Source organism: Eulemur rufifrons, chromosome 1 (assembly GCF_041146395.1).
Source record: "Eulemur rufifrons isolate Redbay chromosome 1, OSU_ERuf_1, whole genome shotgun sequence".
In the NCBI taxonomy this organism is placed as follows: domain Eukaryota; kingdom Metazoa; phylum Chordata; class Mammalia; order Primates; family Lemuridae; genus Eulemur; species Eulemur rufifrons.
This window is the reverse complement of record NC_090983.1, coordinates 99,945,583-99,967,837: the sequence shown is the minus strand read 5'-3', so window position 1 is coordinate 99,967,837 and position 22,255 is coordinate 99,945,583. Positions and strand designations below refer to the sequence as shown.

General features: G+C 55.3%; 1 protein-coding gene across 1 annotated transcript in view; it reads right to left on the bottom strand.

The window, feature by feature from the left end:
* The window catches only part of GYPC (glycophorin C (Gerbich blood group)), a 32,267-nt gene extending 10,912 nt beyond the window's left edge, over nt 1–21,355 (bottom strand). Inside the window, exon 1 of the mRNA XM_069473784.1 lies at nt 20,960–21,355. Coding sequence (XP_069329885.1) covers nt 20,960–20,999 — 40 coding nt within the window. The 5' untranslated portion in view covers nt 21,000–21,355. The remainder of the gene's footprint in view (nt 1–20,959) is intronic.
* Between the last annotated feature and the right edge of the window lie 900 nt (nt 21,356–22,255).

Genomic DNA, 22,255 nt, shown 5'->3' with positions numbered 1-22,255 from the left:
TGAGACAAGGAGATGGACATTTGCAGATGTCTCGGAGCCCGAAGGGGGCCGTGTACCAATCAGTGTTTGCTGGGCCTCCCAGTGCAGGGCTCCAGCAGAGGTGGCTGGAATGCAGCAGGCCCTGGACACCCCTATTTCTAGCCCCAGCTCCATCCAGACACCTCCCCGAGGACAGTGAGGGTTCACAGGAAGGCCTGTGTGGTGCCCCTGGGCCCCCTCAACTGCAACTGCCAGGCTTGAGCCAGCCCCTGGCCATGCCCCTGTGAGGTCAGCACACCGGCCAGGCCTGGAGGGCACAGGGGAGGGAGTGACAGCTCAGCACCAGCACTAGCGCCTGGACCATATTCGGGGCCATGTGGCCTTTCTAGCCTGGCTTTCTTCACGTGTAAAAGACAACGGTGCTACTGTGTGGGCTTGTTGTGAGTGAGCACGTGGCAAGTGGTGCCTGGCATAGGTTGGGCCATTTGAATGTCAGTTTTTATCATTGCCAGTTATGTTGGCATGGCCCGGGTCGAAGTGGGATTGTCAAAAACAGCATCTTCAATGCTCTTGTGTACTCTCTGGCCAATGCATCACCTTCAGAATCAAACAATCCACTTCTTGTAATTGATCCTAGAGAAGTAATCTGGAATGGACGGAAAAATCCATGCTCAGGAAAGTGTATTGCAGTGTGGTTTAAAGTGAAAATTTAAAGAGAGAGAACAATCGAAACGCTCCACACTAGAGAACTGGTCATGGAAATCGCAGTATGCCCATATGACAGAATATTATGCAGCTGTTGAAATAATGCATGTGAATTCTTTGTGACAGGAAGCAATGCTTATGGTATGATGTTCCGTGAAAGGAACAGGACCCTGCAAATAAAAATTATGCTAAATATTCCAAAAAAGTCTTGGACAAAAGAAGAAAAGGAAACACACTTAAAATGTTAGGTGGGGGCTTTTGGGTGGTGGGCGGGGTTATGAGTGGTTTTGCTTTCTTCTAATATAGTTTTCTGTACTTTCCAAGCCAGCTACGATAACATTGTATAGTAGAGAAATGGGGCTGGATCTTCAGGACTAGCTATGGTCTCGCAGAACCATCACAGTCTCAGACTGGAAGGTGCATCACGGTGCTTCCTTCACACTGACCTGCCTGCCTGCTCCAGGCCCCCGCTGGGTGCCGGCACCCCTTGTCTGGTGACTCCCACAGCCTGCCTTGGGCTGTTGACGGAGAGCAGGACCACGGCCACCCCTCGGAGTGACCCTCTGGATCTTGTGTTCATACATCCTTTGCCCAACCCAGTAAGGAGATGCTCCAAGTAGACAGCTGCGTTTCCAATTCAGACGCAGCAGGTGGGAAAGCGCCAGCGCGTGAGGAGCTGCGTCACTCACTTTCTCTGGGCTGCAGGCGTGGGCGGAGGAACGTGAGCTGTGGCTTCTGCAGGAGGGCACGAAGGTGCGCTCTGGCTCTCAGGGAACAGGTCAGGGCTGGAGTCCCCTGCGGTTGCCACTGGTGTGCTACCCAGCTGGCTTCTCAGCGTGTGCAGTTTGAATAGCTTCCTAGAGATGCTGGAAAGCTTCCTGTCCCTCCCCAGACTAGAGAGCCCTCTGCTAGGATTCTCCGAGGGGAGGCCCCCGTTGTCCCTCGGATTTCAATTTTGTGGGAAAGCACCTTATGCTGAAACATGCACACACGGTTCCTCGTCTTGGCCTCCTCTTCCTCCCTCTCCTTTTCTCTTGGTCCTCGTGCCCGTCTTCCATCTCTCCATCCTTATCCACATTGCCTGTGTCCTTTCAAGGAATAAGGACTCTTTCTATATCAGTGGTATTGCTCCCAGACTTGCTCCCATGTTTGTAAAGAAGTAGCCGTCCAGCCCCCGGTGGGGGTGGGTCCCCACTGGAGCTAAGCACACACAGCAAGGGACAGGCACACGGGCCACAGAACCCCGGCTGCGTGGGGCGCAAGTAGGGGAGCTCTTTAAAATTGTGAAAATCATTCTTAGCTAGATGACTGCACAAAAGCAGGCCACATGCTGCCTGCAGTCCACAGGCTGTAGTTTGCTGAACAACTTGTTCACATCACCATTAAAAGGCTTTGCCAGTCTCTGCACTAATTTTTGAGCTACTCCAGGACAGGACTGTACTTTATGTGTCTGCATCTGACACAATGCTAGGTGAATGAATAAGTGATGTTGCATTAAATACCCCTGACATGTCCCAGCTGATCCTTCTGTCATTATGTTTTTGCTAGACACCTGCCTCTCCGATGCTGGATAAATAACCTCCCTGAGCTTCTCTGAGTCTCTGAACAGTCACTCCACAGATACACGCTGAGCTTCCAGTGACGCTAACGGCTGCCATTTAGTGAGTTCCCGGTGTGCAGCAGGCCTCTGTGGAGACCTGGGAGACAGAGGTGACGCTGGCATCCCCTGTGTGTGAGCCGGTGTGCCCGTGTGTGCTCACACATGTGGTTGAAGTCCAGCCCACGCGGTCCCTGTGCAGCCCAGAGTCACCCTCCAGTGCCCTCTGAGGTCCCTGCTCTCCAGCCGGATCCCACGTGTTAATCTTCGCCACTTCTCAGGAGGACTTAATTCACTTAAAAAAAATCATATAATTGCATTTTCAGCATAATTAGGTACCTAATTACATGACTAAATGTCCCCGCTTGGGCTGCACGTGTAAATAACGATGATTTAGTTATCCACGCTTTGTTACTGGGTTTCCAGAAGGCCCATCACTAGGCGAACAGGATGTGGGAATGTTTTTCTCCCTCCTTCACTGGGTTTGACAGGCAGGAGCGCAGAGCCGTGGGGGGCGAGTAGGACTGCGGGCGGGGGGGGGGGGGGGGGGGGGGGGGCGCAGCAGCAGGAGGCGGGGGGATGGGGGCGCTTTCTGCAGCCCGGAATCTCCATTCAGACACTTGGGTGGAGCCGCTCCAGGAGGGTCTCACCGCTTCCCCACAGGACATGCTGGGAAGGGGTAGCCAAGACGGCAGCACCCACTGTGTGCGGGCGAGGGGCCCTGGAAGCAGGCAGGGTCCCGTGAGAGCTCAGGGCCGTGGGAAAGGCTTGGCCAGAGGCGTGCGGAGCCCACCATGCCGCAGGCCCCCGGGTGGGGGAGAGCTGCCAAGGCGGGAGTTTACGTGCTGGACGTGTTAGCCGTTGTCGTTATTGATGCTGTGATTGGTCTGTTATGCGCGACTGGTGTGCGGGTGCCAGGAGACGGGGAGCGTTTCCACCGCAACACTGGGAGCAATGACGGGGCAGTGGGGAGGGGAGGGCGGATGCACACGTGCACTCCCGCAAACTGCTCTTCCCACAGGCACCTCAGGGGCGCTGCAGCTGTGTCCCAGCTGTATGTACCTACCCTCCTCTCCGACCCTCAGCGCTCGCGTCTGCAGAGTAGGACCCTGGCACTGTGTGTGGCTCTGGGGGCTGGTTCCCCGCACGAAAGCTCTTCTTATTGTCCTCAGATATGTAAGAATGGCTCCTTCTCCGTCTCTCCCTCTGTCTCTCTGTCTGTCACCCCCCGCCCCCCCCCCACAGGGACACACACACACACACACACACACACACGGGAGGGGTGGGAGGCCAGGGGGGGCAGGGAGTGCCAGGGACTTCGTGAGTCCTTCCTGCTGTGCCCTTGGCCCTCCTTTGTCCTCCAAGTCCCCGTCTCCTGGGTATCAGGGCAGGAAAGGGGCTTCAGGAAGTCACCAGTTCACTTCCTCATTCTGCATCCGCAACAGAGCCGGAAGCTGCCTGCCCCTGGCTCAACCCCTGTGCGTCTGTTCTCTGTGCCTGGGGAGAAAAAGCCATTTCTCTAACCTACCCCCCGCCCCCACCGCTTCATCCTCCCACTGTTTTTCTAGCTGATGAAAATACTCTAAAATACGTCTCAATCCATCACCCTGGCAAGCTCCTGCTCCATCTTCCCAGCCCCTGTCCAGGTCTTGTGATTTATATTTGCCCAACATTAATCTTTTAAAAGCAAGGAAGCCATAAACACATACATAACTCTGCCTCTTGTCAGTTGAAATCCCATGACACAAATCAACTGCCACCTAAATTAGATGTTTCTTTCATAGAAAGTGATAAATGCCCTGGAGACTAATCAAAGAAAAGTCAACTAACTTAGACTTTGTTTCACTTCAGAATGGTGTAGGTGGTGCGGCTGCAGTCGGGACAAGGTAGGCCGGTGACCAGCAGCCATGGGGAACAGCAGTCCTGGTGTTTTGTAAACAGGAAGCTTGTTCAGCATTTCTCAGCAGGGGGCTTAGCACTTCAAAAGCAAGTTTGAAACTTGACTCATCATCTTAGGAGAAGAAGGGTAAGTACAGACACAGTGTACTCCTCTGTCAGACCCACCGGGTGTGCTCACTTCTTTGATAAAGGAAAGCTGCCTTTGGTAGGCAAACCAAGTAACAGTGTGAAGACAGAGTCACCCACAAAGACAGGAGGCAGCCACAGGGTTGGGTCTGTTTGAGCAGTCAGAGATGGGGGCTCCCAGAGAAGCCAGATTGCCTACAACAGTACAGATTTCAAATAATTGTATCCGTTTTAAGTATTGATGATTTCATACTGAAACAAATGCAATTTTTTATTTTACACCTTTCAAATAATGGCTTTTGAATTTTGTTTAGGGAAATATAAAAGCTGGGGTTTTAAGAAAAAAGAAAAGAATATACACGGCTAAAGCCAGCACCTGTCATGAGCTTACTTTCCCCTTTCTTTTCCTTGTCTTGTTATTTCTCCGCCGTCGCTGCCAGTTCACAGTCACTGACAGATTTCGTCCTTCGCCTGCTTGGGCGGGTCCTGGGCAGCAAAGGGTCTTGAAGACCAGGTGACGGGAGCTGGGCCTGTGTGTGTGAGGTGGGGGACGCACACAGGAGGTCCCCTAGACACGCGGCAGCAGCAAGGCAGGGGTGGGGTGGGGACCCACGGCTTGGACGGCACTTGGACGCTACTGAGAGTGAGTCGGGCTGACACCGGGAGCAGGGGACGGGGCTGCTGGTGGCGGGCGGGGGGGGGGGGAGCTGCAGGAGGGCAAACCTGACAAGGCTGGCGGGTGGAGGTCTGAGAGTTTGGGGTTCGGGCAGGAGCGTGATTAGGTCAGGAAGGGAACATGAGTGTGAGGGGAGAGGTAGGAGGGTTACGAATAATCATTTATTATTCTTTATTTCCATATATCCAGTTATGGAATCACCTCCACAATGACATTATTTAAAGTATTAAAACTTAAGATGTGTCTCAGATTTTCACATTTAAGTAACAAATAGTTTTCTAACCATGGGAGTGGCATCCACGAGACAGACGCAAAGGATGAGTAAGCAGCTTCCCTGAGGATGTTCTGAAGACCAGGAACGCTGCGCCGGGACGGCTCTGGGGGTGGCACACGCAGCAGGGGCCTCTGGTCCTTGGTTCTCAACTCTGCACATTAGAATCATCTGGAACCCTTTAAAAACACCCCAAAACACCCACGTCTGGCCCTTCTCCTACTAGGGTTGCCAGATAAAATACAGGACACCAGTTAAATCTGACTTTCAGATAAACAACCAAAAACTTTTCGATGCTTAGAAAAAGAAAGTTAGTTTCCAAAGGCGGAATGTGCTGTGGCCCAACAGGGCATGTGTGGGGGTGGGGTGCGGGGGAGGAACCCCCCCAGCCGGAGCTCCCAGGGGAGGAAGGCGGCCTGGGCTTTGGTGCCAGCACACCTGGCTTCCAACCTGACCACACACCACATCAGACGAAGTACTTTCATAGATTCCTTTCTTTCCTGGTCTCAGTGTTTTAGCCTAAAATGGAAATAGTAGCGTCTGCTTCACAGGCTCAAACCCACACGCAGTCCTGCTGCACCCATGGGCGGCACCCGCTCCCACCACCACGTTCAGGGCTCCTCCCCACTGGCTCTCCTGGCCAGACCTGTCTCCCCGTTTGTTTCCCTCAGGTCCTGCCACCTGCGGCCACCAGAAGCCTGCCCTGCTTTGGAGTCTAAGAAAGTAAAGAAATTTCCTGGGTCTCACCGCTTCTATTTCTGAGAGCTTGGTGCCTGGGGACGGCTCCCAGAGAGCTGCTGGTGAGCGGCCGGCCCAGGCCCACTTTATCAGCACTGCTGCCCAGCGCGGGTCCCCCGGGTCCCCCTGCAGCCGCCTGATAAGGGGCTCGCTCTGCACTCCACTGCCCGGGAGGCTTATCAGAGGCACACCTGCGGGGGGGCGGGGGAGCCTTCCGTCAGCTTGCGTGCTCAGAAGGAACGCAGCACCGAATACAGCATCCTGCACACGCAGACACAGCCTCGCAAGCTGCCCGCCCCTGAGGCCAAGCTCTGTGTTCTGGTGCACACGGCAAGCGGGTGTCTCACCTCCCACTCAGGGATGGGGTCTCGAGACCCCCCTTAGGACAAGGCACCACATGCACCTCCACGCAGGAACGAGTTGGGGGCCCTCCCACAGCGCAGGCTCTGAAAAGCTCAGCAGAGACCTGAGCTTGGATCCAAGAGGCTGACCCTGTGCAGGCGGTGCCACTTAGGTCTCCAGGACACCGTGCACGCATGTGTGCGTGTGTGTGCGCGTGTGCATGGGGGGAGGATCAGGCAGTGCTTAAGCATGAGGCCATCTGTCCTCCTGAGATCACTGAGAAGAGGAAAGTGATACTGTCTGCCTGCAGGTTAGCCTGTGGGATACAGAGGTGGAGGAAAACATGTGAATTCCAGTCCCGGCTCTGCCATTGCTATTGCTGTGGCTTTAGGACAGTTACTTTATACCTTTCCAAATCCCATTTATTCAGGAATGCTCAGGGTACCAAGTTGGATGAGGACCCCAGACCCGTCTTCTAAGGAAGTGTGTGGTGACACTCCCCTCCCTGTGTGCACACGGCTGGCCTGCCTGACACGGGGAGCTCAGTGGACACAGTGCGTCCCCGCCCGCTGCCGTGGGAACAGAGGGGAGGGGACGTGAATGCGCTTTGGTGCGCACGAGCGACTCCAGGTACAGACAGATGCCCAGGGCCCGGACTTCCAAGGCTGCCGGGTGAGGACGAGCAGAAGCCCAGGCATCAGGACTCGGTCACTTCTGCAGCGACTGGATTCTTGTGCTGGGCCCACGTTATTTGAGGAGAGGAGGCACAGGAGTGAGCCCCTGTGCTCATTCTTCAGGGTTTGCTCACATGCGGGATGGCATTCAAAAACAGCTGCTGAAAAGCACCTCTAACACCTTTCCTCAAGTGCAGCTGCCCCTGGGCGAGCTGCACTATGTGCACCTCCTCCGCACGGTGGGGAAGCCTGGGTCCCAGCCTGAGCTGTGTGGGCCTGAGCTGTTCTCTTCCCCTCTGATTTCAGGCAGGAGAAGGAGACTGCGTTTCTGGGACGTGTTCTCACTGTGCCACGGAAGACTGGGTGGCTCTGAGCATGGTGCCAGGCCTTCCTCCCCCAGGCAGGTGGCAGCCTGGACCTAGAAGCAGCAGGTCGAGACCTCCCTTGTACACATCCTGTCATGATTCTTTGTCCACTGCCAGGCCAGACCTCCACCCCGAGGGGAGGTCACTTCTCCGTGTCCTCTGCTGGGCCGGGCTTGCACTGACCTGGAGCTGCGGGCAAGGGGCCCATGTACACCCCCTCTTCTCCCTGAGGGTCCTGCATGCTCTGTGGACTGCAGGTGCTGGGGAGTCAGGGGCCCACCCTCACACTCATTCCCCGCAGAGCCTGGCACAGGCCTGGAGACTGCAGAAAAGCTTCACCCAGAAGGTGCAACCAGCAACGCCAGACACACTCTGAAAGCTGGCCTCTGTGTGGGCAAACTGGGCCCTTGGTGAAGCCCCTCCTGCCTGATCCCTCAATTCAGGGACTCTAGGACATCTCACCATCTTCTTCCTCCTTCCCAGCTCCCACCACACGTTATGGCTCGCCCAGGCCTCACCCTCAGCCCCGTGCTGGAGCGCAAGCTGGATGCTGAGTGCACATCTCTGCGTCATGAGCCTCCTTGCTTGGTGGGGGGCGAGGGGGACTGGAAGGCTTCAAGCCTTAGGGAGATGTTGGAATTCCTGACTCTCCATCAGGTGCTGGGAGGTGGTCCCTTCCTCTCTCTGCCACCTCACCTGACTTCACCGCCCAGTTACCTCTTCTCACCCTGCTCCTCCAGCCACACCGGCCCCTGGCTGTTCCCTGATCATGCCTGGCTTGCTCCTGCCTCAGGGCCTTTGCACTCGCTGTGCTGCTCTCTGCCTGATCTGTTTGGCTCTCTTGCTTTTTTCAGATCTTTCTGAAACATCATCTCCCCCAGGGAAGCCTTCTCTGGCCACACTCTTTACAATGGCGCCCCCCGACTCCCCTTCCCCATCACACCTCCTGGCTTGACCGTCCTCCAGCCCTGAGCACATCTGACGTCCTGAGCTTCTTGCTCATGTGCCTGGTGTGCGTCTGCCCACCCCACCAGAAGGTAAGCTTCTCTCTGGGATCACTGCTGGTTTGTTCCCTGTCCTATCCCCAGGGCCCCAGCCTGGTCCTGATACACCAGTGGTGCCCAGTACACGTTTGTGGGATGTGACTCTGGGGCCACAGGCTTGCTGGTGCCATTTTCTGAATGTGAGAGTGAGCTGCTGGCTCCTAGCTGTGGGGCCAAGACAACAGCTGGTGACGTGCCAGTCGGTGGCTCTGACTCAGCTCTGGGTACTCATCTGTGGCGATGGCACTGGTTGGCGAGACTCGGCCATGGGCCCTGGGAGTGTCGAGGTCCCAGAAGGGGCCTGTCCAATTGGCCAGAGCCTGGATAAACCAAAGGCTCAGTCCAGGGAGGCTCGGGGAGCTCTGGGCAGTCCTGTCTCAGAAGGAGACATCACACATGGGGCAGAGGAGAACTCGTTTCCCCCTGGGGAGGGCTTCACAGACAGGCAGCTCAAAGGAGAACCGTCTTTGAGAATTATGGGGGCTTTCCGGGGTGGGAGGCAGGGCAGCAAGAGGCCAACCTTTCATCTGCTCAGACAAGCCGGCCTCTGTTCCCACAGCCCCGGGACAAGGAGGGTTAGATGTGACCAGGATCTCGGATAATTGTGCCTCTGAGATGTTGCAACCTCAGAGACGGCTTTTACCAAAAGCACCACCCTGGAAACAGAGGAAGAAAAGGACAGTGAAAGAGTTAGACAGAGACCCAAAGCCTCTAGGAAATGAGATGCAGAGTAATGCTCGGACCTACCTACCAGTGGGAACAAGGACTCGCAGGCAGCCCTCGGGACTGGGACGTCCTCAAGGGTGTATTTTGACCTCCGCCAGCATTGTTTGTTTTCTCAGTGAGTGACCAACATCATTTCATTCAAATGAATTGTTTATAATAGTGTGTTCCAGAGGCTCCAGGACTCTGAAGTAGGAAATGACCCGGGGTAATTACCAAAGTATGATATAAATAAATGTACTTAGCCTATTCGAACCAACTATCTTTCACTGCTCCTGTGAAAGAGAACTTTGTTCTCCCTTGAAACTCCGCATTCCCTGCACAGACGAGGGGTGGTGGTGTGCAGAGGTTAAAGGATGGCCCAGGGCTTGGCCTCAGGTTCAAATCACAATCCTGACACTCCTGGCCATGCCTGTCCCCTGAAGAAGGGGTACCACCTTCTGAAGAAGAGCACCGCCTCACGGCACAGGATGACAGCCACTGCTAGACAACATCTACCCGGAACTTACAAGGCGCCAGCCCAGCCCTGCACGCAGCAGGGCTCTGTAGGTTGGGACTGCAATTCTTCCTATTACGTGTCCTTGCAACTTGTCTTTACTGCAGTCATTTCCCAGAGTTGGGACATTCCCCACAGTCAACATGAGGATCAGTGACAACTGTCTCTTCAAGCACAAGATTTTTAATTCAACCAGATAAAGCTGCATCTAGTTAGGTGGAAATTCACCATAATTTCATATTAGCTGGAAAGGCACTATGGGGGAGTTGCATTCCTTGAAGTTACCCTTTAAATAATCTAGACAGCTACTTTGCTATTTCAGTGAATAGTCACTGCAAGTTGCAGGCAATTCGATCCGAAACCTGAATCGATGTGGTAAGAAGCTTCCCGCCCGGAGGACTGGATGTTTTCACTCCTGCCACCACATGCCCCTTGCTGCCCCAAGCAGCTCCACAGTGCTCTGAAGGCAGGATCGTGTCCTGTACTTTCTGTCTCCTCTCAGTTCGGGGACTGATGACAGGTGGACCCACCATAACCCTAGGAGTTTCCAGGGATGGTGGAAGCAGGATGTGTAAAGTGATGAGTAAACATCTGTGGATGAATTACTCTCATAATGTAATTTTCCATCCACTTTCTTTTCCAGGGCCTCGGATGTTCTTCTTAGAGTCTGGGAATAGGACTCCTGAGGCCTGACAAAAACTCTTCTCATGGAATTAACTGGTAAAGTGATACACAGCTACGTGTACCTTGTAGGCTGGCGTAGGGGACCATTTAACCACAGTGAGAGCCTTTGATAACTGCATGGGGTACAGACGCCTAATATGGAAGGATCCCCTGAGATCCAAGCCCCAAAGTGTCCTCACTGACAGCAAATGGCGACTGGGCAGCAGTGACCGGCTTTGGAAGGCTCCAGGCAGCAGGCTTCACACTCGCCTCAGGGGGGAGCCACCACCTGTCACAGGGGGCCCTTGGATGTGGTCACCAGGTCTCTCATTCCTTACATGACTCTATCAGATGGGCTTTTTATCTCTTTTATATTTCTGGACTTCATCTAAGAATTAATTTTGTAAAATTGTCACTGCTGCTAAAAATTAATCAAAAATAAGAATTGCAATGGAGATTTCTATCTGTGACACCATTTTTTTGGTGTGTGTCTTTTGGGGTGGGACCCCAAGTGGGAAGCCATGTTTTTGGAAGGTGCAGGGCGGAGTGGCCTTTATGCCAGAGGAGAACGGCACTGCTCTGTGTGCCTGAGCCCAGAGTAGCGAGCGGCCTGCCAGGCCTCGGCTCCGAACAGCGTTCGGACTGCTGTTTCTCTGCTGCTCTTGTGTCTTGCCTCCCTAACTGGGCTGAAGGTCCTTTGAAGACCGGGTCTGTGTTACCCGTACAGCATCCTGCACACAGTAGGGACTCACTGGACGAACATCAGCGCGCATCAGACTGGGCGGCGGGGCTCTGGACTGAACTCACCACTAGCGGATGCACAGCGAGAGGCTCAGGGCTCAGGGCGCCTGCTACCCGGGGGTTCCTGCACACATGGGACTTGTAGAGGGACTCCACGTCATGTGCTAGGCTGGGAGTAAGGGGAGCGTGTGTGGGAGTCCTATCTGGAAACCGACCCAAGAATTTAAGCGCTGTGTGAGGCTGTGCAGCACAGGACGACCTGCCGGAGGGAGGCAGCCTCCGCTGTCTGTGTGCGTAGACTCAGGACGGGCTCCTGGGGAGGGCACAGGAGAGGCAATGCCAAACCCAAACCCAAAACAACAACAACAACCTCTGTGAATTCCAAATCCAGGTGTCCCTGTCTGCCAGGTGGAGTAGGAAGGCCACACCGACCCCGGGCAAGATGCAGACACAAGAGGCAGTGAGAGCCGAGCCCCTGCCCGCAGCCTGGCGCCTGGCAGATCTCAACACAGAAGCGAAGAGATGGGCACAGTGTCCCCAAATGGTGACATAGAACTGAGTTTCAAAAGCATACGGCGCCTTACATCCAAGGCCAAAAGACACTGTAGACAGCAGTTCTCACGCTTCCTTCCAGTTATCTCTGACAGGTCAGCGGGACCCATGGACCGAACGCCCTGTCCCCGGCCAAAACAGATTCCCAAGGGAGCCCCTCTGCTCAGGCCCGTGCTGCTGAGGAATGCAAGGAGCTGGGGTGTGGGAAGGCGTGTGTGTGTGTGTGTGTGTGTGTGTGAGAGCGTATGTGTGCCTGTGAGCGTGCACGCTCGGAGGGAGGGAGGAAGGGAGGGGGCAGGAGAACGGAAGGGCAGCATTAATCACAGTTTCTTCCCTTCAGTGACCCTCCGGTCCCGGCCTCAGCTCTCCAGAGCCCAACACGCCAGTTTCTGCCGCACAAACAGTGCGCTCACAAAGGAGCCAGGGGCCCGTGTTCCATTCTGGCTCCGTCTACCACAGCCCTGGTTGTGTGAATTCTGCCAAGTTACTTAACTTCCCTGAGCTTCATTTTACTTACCTGTGCAAGCAGGAGAGTAGCGCCTCCTGAAGGAAGGAGGAAAGAGATTTGCAAGCGTCTCGCAAAGTCTAACAGAAATTGCAGTCCTGCGGGGATGATGGTCCTACAGCGCTTGGTATATTTCAGCACAGGACGAAGCCGCCAGCCCACGGGTGGGTCTGTGGCGTAGGCACTCCAGGAATCGGCCAGGAAGTGGCGGGGGCATTATTCTCTCCGGTGCCCTTGCCGTGACCCTGACAGGCAGCTGCCCACTGCTTCCCTGGGGGAGAGCGGGCTGGCCTGAGCTGGCAGGACAAACACAACCTGGCCCTGCGCACCACAGCGAGTGTGGCATTCGTGGCTGCGAGGCCAGCAGGAGGGTGCTGGCAGGGAGTGCAGAGGGGGCACAAGTGGCAGGGGAAGGGTGGGGACAGCCCCTCCCAGCAAGGCCAGCTGCAGAGCCCCAGGGGTGGCGGGAGGCACACCTGGCTTCAAGGCTGGAGCAGGTTAAGGATGCAGGGAGGCCCTGGGGAAATCACCTCTTTGGACCTCAGTTTCCCTGTTTCTAAACTGAATGAATAGTATCTCCATCCATGCAACGTCTTCAGGCCCAAACGAGGTCGCGTGTACACCTCTCTCCTGGCTGGCTATGGAGGACAGCAGCAGGCCCCTGCCCGGGCCACTCACCGCCCCAGCCTTGGCACTTGTGCGGGACCCTGGCTTCCAGCTTTGCTCCCATCCCCCCTCTGTGCCCCAATCCGAGGTGATCCATGCGACCCCAGCAGGCTCCCCAGGGCTCCCTGGGTGGCCTCTTCACACTGAGGTCCTCCAGCCCTATCTCTGCCCAGCTCTCCCTCCACGCTGCCTCTCAGTTGTCACCTATCTGTCCCATGAGCACTGTGGCCCCCACTGTCCGTGGGAGACACATCCTTCAGTGGATGCCTGAAACCGCAGATAGCGCCAAACCCTATGGATACTATGCTGCTTCTGACACGTACGTACCTGTAAGTTTAATTTATAAAGTAGGCACAGTAGAGATGAACAACAATAACGAATAGGAAATCAGTTATAGCAACGTACTGCAGAAAAGCTGTGTGAACGTGGTTGTTCTCTTTCACACACACCTCACCTCACGGTACCAGGCCGTGGGCGACCGAACCTCGGAAGGGGGCGACCGTGTCTCAGAGTCACCCTCCTCCCCTGAGAGACTCTTCCTACATTCTGCCTCTTGGTCTTGTGCCTGCAGTTCTACAATGAACAAAAATTGCTTCTGTAATAATGAAATAGGCCGGAGGAAATTTATTTTTAAACTTTTAAGTGAAGAGAAGGCCAAAAAGGTAAGGGAGAGAGAGACGAAGAGAGCACGAGGGGGGTGTCCCCGCGTCCCCTGCGCCCTGTGGGTACCCCTGCACAGGCAGCGGTAGAGCCTGGCGCAGACAGCCCCCCTGCGGCTGCCGGGCCCAGGGGCCCGCACTGTGGGGGCAGGACTGCCAGGGAGCCGACGCACTGAAGAGGAGGATCAGAGCCCTGGGCGCAGGGGGCAGAGTCGGGCTGGGAGAGCTCGGGGACAGCGGCCCAGGCCCCTCGGCCTTGGGTGGGAGTCCAGCCCACGGGGGACCCCCATGGGCCCAGGTGCTCTGCCTTTATGGGTCCCTTCTCCTCCCAAATGTTAAAAATCATATTTTATGGTTATATTGGTGTAGATACAAATGCACTCTTTGACTTTGAAGGTTCATTTCCTTCCCCCTGATTTTAAAAGAAACTAAAATGTTTGGCAAGAACTGTGGCCGGGGGGCCCTGGCGGAGCCCCTCCTAGAAAGCCCGTGTGGAGGGTGAAGAGAAGGGGTGCGTGTGGGCCGCCGGGCTCTCTGCAAGTCACACCTGCTGCTGGGGTCGGTACTGCATTTCACATGTGACCCGGAGATAAAAACAGCGCCCGCCCACGGGTGGAGCGAGAGGGTGTCTCCAGCTCCCCGTGCTGAGTCAGGGGGACAGTGGCCCTGGGAGCAGGATGGGTCAGGATCACTTACAGAGTTTGCGAAAAAGGAAGAAAAGAGGAGATTACAGAATTAAGGAATAAAAGGAACACTAAGGGTTTTCAGCCGGAGCTGAAATTACTTTCCCTGAAATGAGAAGTTTTGCAGAAGTTGAAGGGGGGGGATTCAAAGGACAAGTCCATTCCAGGGCATGATCAAAGAGGGCCTGGTCCCCCTCACAGGAGTGGGGGGCTGAGGAGGAGGCAGGGACGCTGCAGCCTTCAGAGCTGAGAGAGTCCCAGCTGTGCCCGTGCTCACAGGGGAGCCTTCAGGGAAAGGGGCCCGGCCCGGGAAGGCAGAGCACAGGGCCACCTGCACTGGGGCAGGTGCAGGGGAAGGAGCACTGGGCGGAGAGAGGTGGGCTCTGAGCCGCCAGAGCAGTGCGGTGGGTGTGGGGCCCGCAGCACTCTCTGCGGACTGTCTTGTCTACACTGGCTGGACTCCCCATCTATCCTCCATCCATCTTTGATGCATTCGCTCATTCCTTCACTCCCAGGGTGCTTTGGAAGAGCCTACTCTTCCCCATGGAGGACAAGACAGTTGGGACGCCTGCGGTTGGGGGTGGGTGGTCCCATGACGCAGGGGTTAGGATGTGAGGAGACCGCACTGCAGAAGGTGAGCGGTCCGCTCCAACTCGGCAGCTGGTGTGAGAGGCCAAGACGGGGGCCTGTGTGGTTTCTGGGTGCTCTCTGCCACAGTCGGCCAGCTCTTTGGTGAAAACGTGAAGCAGGGCTGGGAGGCAGCTAGCGGGGCTCCCGGGGAGCAGCTCACCCAGCGATCGAAGAGGCGGAGGGCCTAGCCTGGGCTCTGCTGGCCTGGGGCAGATGCAGAAGGTCCCCTCTCTCAGGGCATGATTTTCAGTGGCAAATGGGCAAAGAGAGACAAGGCTGGGCAGTGGGAAGGGAGCTGAGCGGCAGGGAGGGAACTGTCACTTCAACACGCTGGCACACTCAGTAAGAGGCGGCGATTAAGCACAATTGTGAACATGCAGCAGGCACGACACTAGGAATTTCACCTGTGACAATACATTAATCCTCAGAACAAATCCCTGAAATAGAGATTATTATTATCCCCATTTGCAGGATCAGGACTAGCTACAGAATTTGCAGAGGCCAGTGCTAAATAAAACCCTGGGGCCCCTTGTTCAAAATGAGGAATTCCAAGACAGTGACAGCAGAGCAATAAACCAGGGGAGTGTAGGGCCCTGCTGGGCACGGGGCCCTGTGTGACTGTGTGGGTGTCTCCCCTGGGAAGCCAGCCCTGATCTGGATGACGAACTGGGACACAGAGAGGCCCAACTACTCATCCCAGGTCACAGCCAGCTTGCGGCCCATCCAGATTCAAAACCTCATCCTGGGACTTCGAAGCTGACCTCCTCATCACCAGCAAATCGGCACAAAGTCTATTCGAACTAAATGGTATTTAAAAAAAAAAAAAAATACACAAGCAGAATCCGACCTTGAAGCCTTCAGCCTTGCCAAGCGTTGTGTAGGTTTTAGCAAGAGGGTTAGGTGGGCACCTCAAGCGAAGGTGGATCTCACGGCCAGTGAGCTCTGCTGCCAGGTGACACTGGAGAAGTCACCGTCACCGCGGGCCCCAACCCCGGGGAGGGGGGGCGGTGGGGGCGGGCAGCAGGCATCATTGTTCTGTCTGGCTTTGATCTGACAAACCATGGTTTCCTTCCCTTTTAGGCTCTGGTGAGAAGATGTGTGCCCATCAGTTGCCGATGAAGCATGAAGATTCTCCACGCCAGAGTCCAAGCAGGAAGAAGGGCAGTGCTGGGCCAGGTCAGCGGGAAGTCCCACGCTGGGGCCCATCATAAACACACACACTGCACGCGGGAGAAGGGGGTGCGAGGCTCTCAGAGAGAGCCGTGCGGTCAGGATCACACATGCAGAGTGGAGATAAACGGCTCCATCAGGGTGTGCCTGCCTGGGACGCAGAGAGATACTGAGGCAGCCTCGCCTGGGGCCTTCCCCAACATGTGTCCCGAAACAGAGCTTCCTTCCCTTAGAGCCCAGAAGAGAGGGCAGTGGTGTGCATGCAGGGCCCCAAGTCATGCATACCCAGTATTTGCCAATAAGAGAGGGGGTGTCTGGCTTCAAGCAGAAGGAGTTTGCTCAACAAGCAGAAACAAGAGACTGTACTGGAGCTCTACAGGGTTGCGGAGGGTGCCGGGGAAGATGTCGGGGTACATGCGGGAGAGGGGGCAGGGACCTGTGGCTGCGGGGCCCCAGGCAAGGCTCTCCAGTGGCTGGAGGGGTCGTGCCAGGGCCCCATCCACCCCGCACTGTGGACCAGGTGGGACCCAGCCTTGCGGGGCTGGGCCCCAGCTGGCAGGAGGGGAATGGGCTTGTCAGTTTCTGCCATTGGCTAAGACTTTGTAGAGGACCACTGTTCTGGAAGAAATGTGGAGAAGTTAAAATGTATAGTAACTAAGGGCAGGAGTCGGCACTCCCTCAGAAGTTCAGATCAGGCAGTGATCTGGAGAAAACCCCAGGCCGAGGCGAGAGGGAGGCGGGCGCAGGGACATAGTGAGAGAGTTAGAAACAGGAGCCTGTGCTGCAGTGGGGAGGTGGGAGGGCTAGCTGGGGATTTCTGGGGCCCATGGGCCACGTTCTTAGAACTTGTTTTCATTCACTTCTGTCCATTTCAATTTGTTATTTACTGGCCTCCAAGTATATACCAAGCTCTGGGCTAGGGGCTCCTGAGTGCACCATTTTTAAAAGGCACGTTTGGCTTTTGGAATGCAGGCAGCCCTGGTGAAAGCCTTCGGCTCACCTGTGCAATCACCCACCTACTTCACAGTGGGTTCCGAACACCTCTCTGTGCCAGGCCCTGGGTGGAAGGTCAGAATTCTGACAAGAGGACAGACACAGGGATCTATTGGAGCTGCCCAGTGTTCCCAGGGCCATGGGAGGTGGTTTTCTAGGGGTGGGAAAATGTTCTGTGTGGCATAAACTGGGCGTCACAGAGCAGCAGGTGTGGCTGTGTGTCAGTGAGGGTTGGTACCCAGAAAGCTGGGGATGTGTGGGGAGGGGACACTAGGGCGGTGGCAGGCATCGGTACCGGTGGTGCAACAGGGCAGGCTCACGGGCCAGGTCTGAGCATAGAAAGCGGAGTGGTAGTGGGCAGTGGGGGTTCAGGGTTGAACCTCTGTGCCACATGCAGTCCCTCCCTGTGGTACGAAGCCACAGCAGTGAGTCCCCTGCCACAGCCCCTATGGCGGGCACAGTGCCCTGCCAGGCACACACGGGCAGCAGACCCACACACAAGCTACTGCCACAGGTTGGCTCCAGCTGCCTGTGGGGTCTGCCAGCCTGTGTCCACAGCCTGGCTTTACCCTCAGTACCTGGGAGCCCTGTGGCAGGTTGTCTCCCCCGAGCCTTCAGTACTTCAGCTGCAAAACAGGTAAGAAAGTGCCTGTCTCACCGGGCGTTGGGGGGAGACGCAGGCAAGGCCCTTAGCAGGGCTCAGTGGCACGTAAGTACTGCTGTTGCTAAGATAGCAAAAGCAAAAAATAACAGCTGTCTGGAGGGAGACTCCTGAAATTACCAGCATCTGAAGGCCAGGTTTGCTCTGTAAATTCTGTTACCAAAGCCACCTCTGCTACCGCTGTTGCTGGGCACAGCGCCAGGCTCCTGTGCACCGTTCATCACGTGACTCGTGGGAAGTGGCCGGTACGCCCACTCACAGGTGGGAACACTGAGGTGCCGCGGTGCTCAGCGTCTCTCCCGAGGCCAGTAAACGTGGGGACGAGATCAAACCCAGCTGACTCCACTGCACGGGTGGGGCTCTGGTCTCTGCCTCTCACTGGCCCTGTGACCAGGACCCGTCACTTAACGTCTGGGGCATGTTTCCTCATGGGAGGGCCGTGCTGATAGGAAACAGATGAAGGCATAAATAGGCACTTCCCCAAAAAGTTATATGGAGATAAGAACACGTGCTTGGCCTCACGTATTACAGAGGCACATTCCAAAGTGACAACATTTTTACCGTCAGTTTGGCCAACCTAAAAACTACACTGTGTGAGTGAGGATGTGGGCAAATAGTGACTTTTATAAGCTACTTGTGAGCATTAGAAACTAGTGTGACCTTTAGGAGGGCAGTTTCTCAGTCTCTACTAACATTTTAAATGCATACACACTTTGTTCCAGAAATTTAATTCTCAGGTGGGGGGAATTTACCCTAAAGGTTTACAAACACATGCATGTAAAACCCTACTTACAGGGATTGTCGTGGCAGCACTGTGTGAGGTTAGAAAGAATTAAATAAAGTCTGTACGCAACCTAAATGTCCATTAGCAGAGGAACTGTTTAAATAAAAGAATGAGTTCATCGATACATTCATACAATTCATACTCTGCTGCCCTGAGAAGACTGAGTTAGTCTCTATTTGGTGCTAAGGTATAAATCTTTAAGATATATTCTTATGGTAAAAAGCAAGATGAAGTGGAGTTTCATTTTGTAAAATAAGAAGTAATTATACATGCGCATAGTACTTCTAGAAGGATTCTCACCAATCAGTAAAGTAGGAGGTAGGAAGAAGTTGTCTTTCTCTTTTTTACTATTCGCACTTCATTTACTGTTCAAACGTTTCTGCCTATTTGTTTGGCTGGTTTTGTGTTTATCTTGTGCTTGTTGGCCCATTGTGTGTTCTCGTCACTGGAAGGTGTCTAGGCTGGGTCCTCAGAACGGCATTTGAGATATATATATATATAGATACACCCCCACCCGAAAAGGCAAACTAACTTGGCTTGCTCAACCTCTCTCGGCACTGCTGAGGGGGCCTCTTCCTAGTTATTGTGGATGGGGTTACAAGCGCCCCCTGCAAACACAGAGTGCCTCTTACCCCACACTCCTCTGCCCTCAGCGTGTTCTGCAAGTCCCCAGAAATACTTGCCCAACCATGGGCACCCTTGGAAAGGTCCAGCTGCTGCTGGTGCCAGTGCCATGTGACTCCAGCACCACTGATATCTGGAGGGATTGAGCAATGGCTGAGATGGAATTTCATTTGGCACTTAACGCGATCCTCTGCCAGAGGCGGTGCATTCTATATAAAGCTGGCAGACCTGGCAGTCTCCGCGCTGAGGCTTCACCCCTTCCATCCAAGGGCAAGGCAGTGGATTGCTGCGCAGGCCTTGCTCGTAGTAACTGCGGCATTCAGGGGAAGGCCTGGCCCGAGGAAGTGGGTCCTCTCCTCTCTAACCTCAGGGTCTGAGGAGCAGCTATGTAAACTGAGACAGGATATAGACACATCCTGCCTGAGTTAGCAGCAAGAAATAGGGCCCCACAGCTCTCCCACAGCAGGGACCTGCCATAAATCAAATCCGAAGGGTAATCCGGAATGGCATGCAAGTAAGGGCTGCATCCCCAGGAGTCCCGAAGGGGAGGTGTTGGCAGTCATTGGTCAAGGTCTGAAACTGGAATCCTGGAGAATGGCTTGGGGCGGGACGAGGGCCCGAGCAGGGGAGGGCAAGCCTGTTCTTTTCGGATAGCGGCTGCAGCCTGCATTTCCTCAGTGCCTGAATTGGGAGGATCACAATGGCTTCTGTCCCCTTAACCCAGGCCCTGTGCCACACAGACACACACAGACACACACACAGGAGCTCAAGTAAAACACATACACGCTGGACACACTACAGCACAAGAACTCGGATGCACAGTGCCATGTAAAATTAATATAAAGATGCCCGACATTTACTGAGCACTTAGTTTGTGTCACTTTCCGTGCTGAGCCATTAATATACACTTAATTCTCAAAACCTGACAAGGACTATCCTGTTAGGATTCCCATTTTGCAGATGTGGAAACTGGAGCTAAGACAGTGCGACTTGCTAATAACTGGCGCAGGCGATCCCTGTGGCGGCGCGGCCCTCCCTCGCTCCCGTGCCCCGCCGGTGCCGCACCCCAGGCTGACCCAGGCCTGCGCAGGGCACAGGCCTGCCCGGTTAGGGATAGATAGAAGCCACGCTCGTCCGCGCCCAAGCTCGGGCCTGGCGAGCGGTGAGGCCTCACCAACACTCGGATTTCAAAGACTCAGAAAAGAGCCGGTGTCTCCAACACCCGTATCATTCTCATATTAATACTTTAATGTGATTGCGTTATAGGCTCAGAGTGTCTCCTCTCTAACAGACTCTAATGATCAGGCTCAGCCAGGGTGGGGGTGAAAGGGGCACACGTTCATTTTTTTTGTTAATTAAAATTTTAGTTTTTGTGGCAAAAGCCCAGTGGCAGAGGAGGAGGGCTGCGAGAGGCCCAGCAACGTCTCAAGCACCTACAAAGAATCACATCGCATGTGATTTCCTGTCAGCAAGAAAACATGTGCTGGTTTTAAAAAGAGAGAAAACAAGCCGGGAGGACTCGCAACCCCAAAGGATCCAGGCGAGCGGCCTCTCCCGCTGTGAGGCTCAGGCTGCCCGGAGGGCGAGCGCAGGCCGGAGCGGTCCAGTCCCCCGTCCGCCCAGCCCTGCCCAGGCGTCCGGCGGGCAGACGCACAGAAAGCAACTCTTGGTTGTCCAACGCGCTGCCTCGCCTCTCCCTCCCAGGAGGCGCCTTATTTCTTCCCTTAGAGTGACAAGTTCTGGCCCAAACACCTCACAAGCCCCACACAAAGAAACAGAAAGCGGCCAGGGGACGCGCCCTGGCGGCCTCGGCCTCTCCGGGCTCAGGGCGCGCAGAGGCGGCGCGTCCGGTCGCGGCGCGGGACGGGGACCCCGCGCAGCCCGCGCGCCGGCGACGCCGGGACCCTCGGGCCCGTGGCCGAGCTCGGTCCCGCGCCGCTGTGGGCCGCGGCCTCGCGTGGGTCCCCGGGCTCCCTCCCCAGGCGGGAACTCACCGTCGCGGGGCAGCGGCGACGTGCGGTTGAAGCTGTTCATCGCCCACGGTCCTGCGCGCCAGTCCGGGCAGAGGCCGAGGGACAGGCGGGCGCCGTGAGGGTCGCGCTCGCGGGCTCCGGACCCTCAGCGGCCGGGAGGAAGCGGCACCTGGGTCACACTGGGCGCGGGCCGGGGGAGGGGCTCCGGCCCGGAGATAGGCAGACTTCATTTATTTTTTTCTGCAGACTTGGCTGGTGGGGTTTCCAACCTTTTTTTTTTTTTTTTTTTTTTAAACACATACGCACCCGCCCACTTCTGAACTCTTCTGCTCTCCAAATTCCAACTTTGCTGCGCAAGAATCACATTTTTTCCTGTTTCTGTTTTCCTCTGCCACTACCAGATACAGTGGTTGTGGTTGCGAATTCCTCCGGTGTTCCCTGAAAAACTCCCGATGTGGCAATGATGGCTTGGCCCGGCACCGTCAGGGATGGTGACCAAATAGGGCAGACCTGCGCTGGAATCTCCGCGGCTGCTCTGCGGCTGGGCGGCCTCTGAGCCCGCGGCGGGGCTCTGGACCTGGGGAGAGTCCCTGCCTTGCCCGCCTCTCAGGGCCCCTGTCCCCACCGGGGGGCTTTCCATTTGGGAAAGAGTACTAGAAAAAGAAGAATTTCTGGACAGGGGCCGCATGATTTGTTACAGTCACCTGTGGCTGATGCTTAGAGACATAGTGGACTTTGTGGAGAATTCACTCTATTTATACAATTAAAACTTTTTTTAGAAAATACACTTTCGTTAGTTAAATGGAGTCAACCCCACCATCCACAAATTATGTTATGTAATATAGTTCTATCTCCTCCTCCCCTCAGAAGGAAGGCAGGGAACGTGAGGCCGTGTTGCCCTTGTTTTAAACTGCACCCCCTTCCCCCCTTCCCCCGCCAGGGGAACACCCGGTACTTCTCATGTCTGATGTCTGATCTTTCCTGTGCTGCTCCTCGTTGTTGTTTATTTAAAGCCCCAAGCACTGTTGTGGCCTCTCCCCCACCTTCTGCCATTTCTTGCACCATGCCTGCTGTCTGCAGGGGATGCATGGGCCATGCCACTGAGAGTGTCATCCTCGCTGAACACAGGAGACTCTGCCCCCTGGAGGTGTGCAAGGCAGAGGCCTTGCCAACCTCCCCCTGGGCTGCGCAGACTCCAGGCAGCCTTGACTCAGTGGGGAAGCATTCATAACTCACCTTAGTTAGATGTTGAAGAACCCCCACAGCTTAGAGATCTTCCATCACACTTCCATGCTCAACACACACGTTTACTTGAAC